Here is a 4,980-nt window from a genome sequence, read left to right as displayed (position 1 = left end):
CCCCACGGCTGAAAGGGCGAGCATGTTTGGTGGGATGGGGATACGAACCTGCGACCCGCAGATTGCGAGTCGAGCGTCCTAATTTCGTTCAGGTGACGTTAGCCTTAAAAACTGTGATGGCAGAAGCCAGCATGTTGGATCTGATATTGATGCTCTGAAGACGCTTGTTGAGTTTAACCTAAGGCAACACACTCGTGAAATGGCCATGAAATTTCATATCTCTCGTGAACCAGTATGTAAACGTCTAACTAATATGGGAAAACTTCGTAAAGAAAGTGTTTGGATGCCTCACGAACTCTCCAATGATCATCATTTCCAACATGTGAACATTGCTTCGTCTTTTTTTTTCTGGCGCGTGAATCATTTTTGGACAGAATTGTCAAAGGTGATGAAAAATGGATTCTTTATGTGAATATTAAATGCCAAAAAACAATGGCTCAGTCCTAGACAAAAACCACTTCCGACCCCAAAATCTGGACTCTATTCGCAGAAAGTGATGCTTTGCATTTAGTGGGACATCAAAACAGTAATTAGTTTCGAACTCCTCAATCCACAGCGACCTGTCTATGCAGAGATCTATAGTCAGCAACTGGAGCGTTTAAATCAAGTCCTTCATCAGAAACGCCTTTCACTCGTTAATCGGAAAGGTGTTCTTCTTCTCCACGACAATGCATGAGCACATGTGGCACGTTTGACACAACACAAGATTATGGAGTTAGATTGGGAAGTTCTCCCCCACCCACCATATTCTCCAGATATGGCACCATCAGACTACTATCTATTTTGTTCGCTGCAACACCATCTTCATGGGAAAACGTATGCAAATATAGAAGGTGTAAAAGAGTACATCGACATGATTTTTGCTTCAAAGCCAAATGATTGCTTTAATCAGGGCATTAACAACCTGATTGTAAGATGGGAAAGCATGATCGATAGGAATAGAGACTATTTCATTTAATAAATGTTTTATTTATTTTAATACATATGTTGTTCGTTTTTTCTCTTCCACAAAAAGCTACATTAATTTATTGACGACCTATTATATATATATATGTTCGTTTTTTTTCATCTATTTTATTGTATAATGTCAAATTAGTAAAAGTATAAGTTTTGATTATTGTATGATATTGCCCTTTTTTGCGTCAGATTAGGTAAGATAGTTCTATTAGGACAGGAAATGCAATAATTTAATTCTGAAAATCTTCAAACAATAAGTTTTAATTATTGTATCATCTTTATTACGATGAATTAATTATAAATGTTTTAATGAATTAGTGCTAAGAATTCCTTTTCAGGACTTGATTTAATTATAAATATACTAATGAATTAGTACTGAAAAATCTTTAAAAAATAAGTTTTAATTATTGTATCGTCTTTTTTAGGGGAAATTAATTATTAATGAATTATACTAACGAAGAGTTCTTTTTTATGATTATTTAATTACAATTGAATTAGAGCTAAGTGTCTTTTTTATGACGATTTAATTAATTAATGGTTATTTATCGACATGATGAGACATGTATTGCATGAGTTTAAAAAATAAGTTTTAATTATTGTATCGTCTTTTTTAGGGGAAATTAATTATTAATGAATTATACTAACGAAGAGTTCTTTTTTATGATTATTTAATTACAATTGAATTAGAGCTAAGTGTCTTTTTTATGACGATTTAATTAATTAATGGTTATTTATCGACATGATGAGACATGTATTGCATGAGTTATAGTCACTTGTCATGGCGGCCTAGAAACACTTCTCTACTTTGTGGTACTTTTACGTAATCATCAATTATGGCCGCCTGTCTGGTGTGGAACTATAATTTCAGCCCTCCATAAGTTATTTTTTCCCTCTGGTGACACTTTGTTGAACTATGACGTAATGGCCGCCTGTATGGACGTCTTTATCTTTGATGACATCACCTCCTCTCCCCTGAGGGAGCCAATCAGCGTTAGGTGGCACCCTTTGGATGCGATAGTGCCAACCTTATTACTCACATCTAACTTCAGCTTTTCTTTGATAACTTGAACTCTACTGGTATAGATATAAAGACACGAAAACAAATTAACCTCTCTCCTATTCAAATGTACCTTATGCATATAATTGATAAACTGTTTTACGATAAGCATTCTTGCTTATAACTGGTGCACTGACGTAATGTAGGTAGTGAGACAACTTATAATTAGAAGAATCAATAACTTACACGATAATTCTTATTGGAATCCTAATTTTGTTTAGCTTAGAAAGTTCTTAAAACCAGATGATGTGGCTATTAGTGATGAATCTCAAAACACTTTTAAAGAATCCGAAATATCAGTTTGTAATCACACATTGCATTACCTTTTACTTTAACATCATTGGTTTTGACAATTTCTTTACTATTTTTATCCTGTTTTAATTCAGATTGTAGCTACGATTGGCTGTTTGCCAGGCTAACTCTTCGAACAATTCCTTACCTCCATCGCGAACTCGGGGTAGCCATGCCTGAAATTGTGTTAATATCTCCTTTTACAAGCTAATGGGGCCAAACTTAGTCACCATGCTTAGTTACCAAGGGCGGACGTCCAAACTGGTGTTTTTATGGGCACAAACCCCTTGAATTAAAAAAATAATTGTCAGTAAGAGAGGAGTCTTATCCGTACACTGGAACCTCCGTATAAATTACAGATAACAAACATAAAAACAATTCCTTATTGTACTCCACTTTGTTTAGCAATACCATAAAAATAATAATCTAATGGTGAAATCAGAATGAAATCAAACGTTATTTTACTATCAGCCTTAAATTCTCTATTTCTAAACTTAATTGATTTGTTTGTTTGTTTCATAATGTTTTGAGAAACTAACCAAGAGCTAACTGTGCATAGCTATCTCTAATTTTGAACTAAATATTTTAGAGGAAGGAAGGCAGCTAGTCAAAAGCACCTAATGCCAATTCTTGGCTGCTCTTCTCTGACTAAAGAGTTGTAATAGATTCTCATTCTTAAAGCGCACCCACAGTCCCAAAGCGCGGATAGCATTTTTGTAAGAACAGGATGTGAAAAATACTTTAAGGATCTCAGTCTGAGACTTTAGTCACTGGTCACAAACGGTCCAGTAAGATTACTTGAAGGAACTTTGATGTTCATTGAGCATTCTATCTCTTCTCACTTTTTGTACAAAATCACTCCTTCAACAGACAAAACCTGTTTAACTAAGATAAAGTGGTTATAAGTAACTTTGTTGAACATAAATATTCCTGGTTTTTTAGTAGTTTTGGACGAAATATTTTCACTATTTTAATTTTGCTCTAAATTGTGCGATTTAGAACGGTGCACACTACAGGGTTCGGATTACGAAAAAGTGGAAATGTGCCCTGTTTCAAATTTTTTTCTATTTATCTCCCTTCTAAAGTAAACATCTTAAAATAAAAATACCCTCATACTTCATCTGACAGTTTCCAGTTATCAAACAAAAATTTACGATAATCGAGCAAACCAAGTTTGGGTGAGTGATGCTAATACACACACACACACACACACACATATATATATATATATATATATATATATTAATGATCCTAATTCCAAGCTCTTTTACTGTGAAACAGTATTCAGTGATCTTAAATATTCTTCTCTGTTATTTCATATACGTTTTCACCTTCAACAACCCGTAGTTTAAGAATAATTTTTGCTCTAGAATATGATAAATGATGTCCGAAAATTACATAATATTTCATATGTTGGTGCTGTTTTGAAAAATAAACTGTCCAGCCCAATCAAATAAAAAATATTTAAAACGCTTAGAAGAAACCTCATATTCCTATGGCATTCCCACTTTACGATGTGTATTTAAATTTTCAGATAATGGAATAAATTCCTTTAGTGTTTTTCTTTCATTATATGAAACCTTCAAGCCAATTTTCATACTAAATTGCTTTATGGATAAGTGTTTGCAAGTCAAAATAATATCAAGAATATTGAAAGCATCATTAATGTTGATTAGAATTCTAGTATTCTATGATTTTTACCATTTCTTTCAATATTAAGTTCATTAGAAATGTCTTTTAGTTTTATAGATTGAAACAGAATGTTACAATGGATATTTTAAAGAAAACACAACTAAGCAAATGATTGTGTTTCTTACCATATCAAGTAATACACTATTTACCTAGAAACTCGTGAGTTTCTTAACACAATAAACTACCCTTTTAGTTTATATCTCATAAAAAATTCAAACTGAAAAATAACATTTCTATTAAATTTATTGTATGCTTGTAGATCTTCACATTTTCTTTGTATGTTGTAGATCGTGTATCACATCCCAAACATCTCAGAGGACTAGAAGTTTTGGACAAAATTCCCCGGTCTGAAATGGGAAAAATTCAACGAAGAACTTTGCAGAAATACTATTATCAAAATTACAAGTAAACTGCTAATTGTTTTTTTTTTTCTCTTTTTCTTTTTTTTTTGGAAATACTGCTATGACCTCAAATACTTCGATGATAAAAACAATGGTATTACATTTGTTAATACTTTGATGAAATATGTTTATCACATTCATGTTAACCATACAATAACAGGCTTCAAATAACAATGAACTAAAAACAATCATTTTAGGCCTTGTTTTGTCTGTTACATCTCATTAATTAGGTGGCTTTTCTATGAATTTCATAACATATCAGCTAGACTGGAGGAATGGCAACTAATAGACTATTGGATGTATTATTTCTATTCACTTACAAGAAATCATTGTTATGGTATGAAATTGCTTAAGCTATCAAATCAAGAGTTCGTTAAACACGAATAAAAGTTATGTTTAACTATAGATTTCTTTAATATTTTATAGGTTTTAAATAACATGTACGATTGTTTGTTTGTTTGTTTTTGAATTTCGCGCAAAGCTACACGAGGGCTATCTGTGCTATCCGTCCCTAATTTAGCAGTGTAAGACTAGAGGGAAGGCAGCTAGTCATCACCACCCACCGCCAACTCTTGGGCTACT

At 32.8% G+C, this 4,980-nt stretch overlaps 1 protein-coding gene across 1 annotated transcript in view; it reads left to right on the top strand.

Annotated features, from left to right (window-relative positions):
• Window positions 1-4,736, top strand: part of LOC106471735 (4-coumarate--CoA ligase 1-like) — a 44,662-nt gene extending 39,926 nt beyond the window's left edge. The window contains exon 10 of the mRNA XM_022400342.1: window positions 4,285-4,736. Within this exon, the coding sequence (XP_022256050.1) occupies window positions 4,285-4,406 (122 nt within the window). The 3' untranslated portion in view covers window positions 4,407-4,736. The remainder of the gene's footprint in view (window positions 1-4,284) is intronic.
• The last annotated feature ends 244 nt before the right edge of the window (window positions 4,737-4,980 follow it).

Source organism: Limulus polyphemus, unplaced genomic scaffold (genome assembly GCF_000517525.1).
Source record: "Limulus polyphemus unplaced genomic scaffold, Limulus_polyphemus-2.1.2 Scaffold4824, whole genome shotgun sequence".
In the NCBI taxonomy this organism is placed as follows: Eukaryota; Metazoa; Arthropoda; class Merostomata; order Xiphosura; family Limulidae; genus Limulus; species Limulus polyphemus.
The sequence above is the reverse complement of the archived record's forward strand: the minus strand, read 5'-3'. Positions and strand labels throughout refer to the sequence as shown.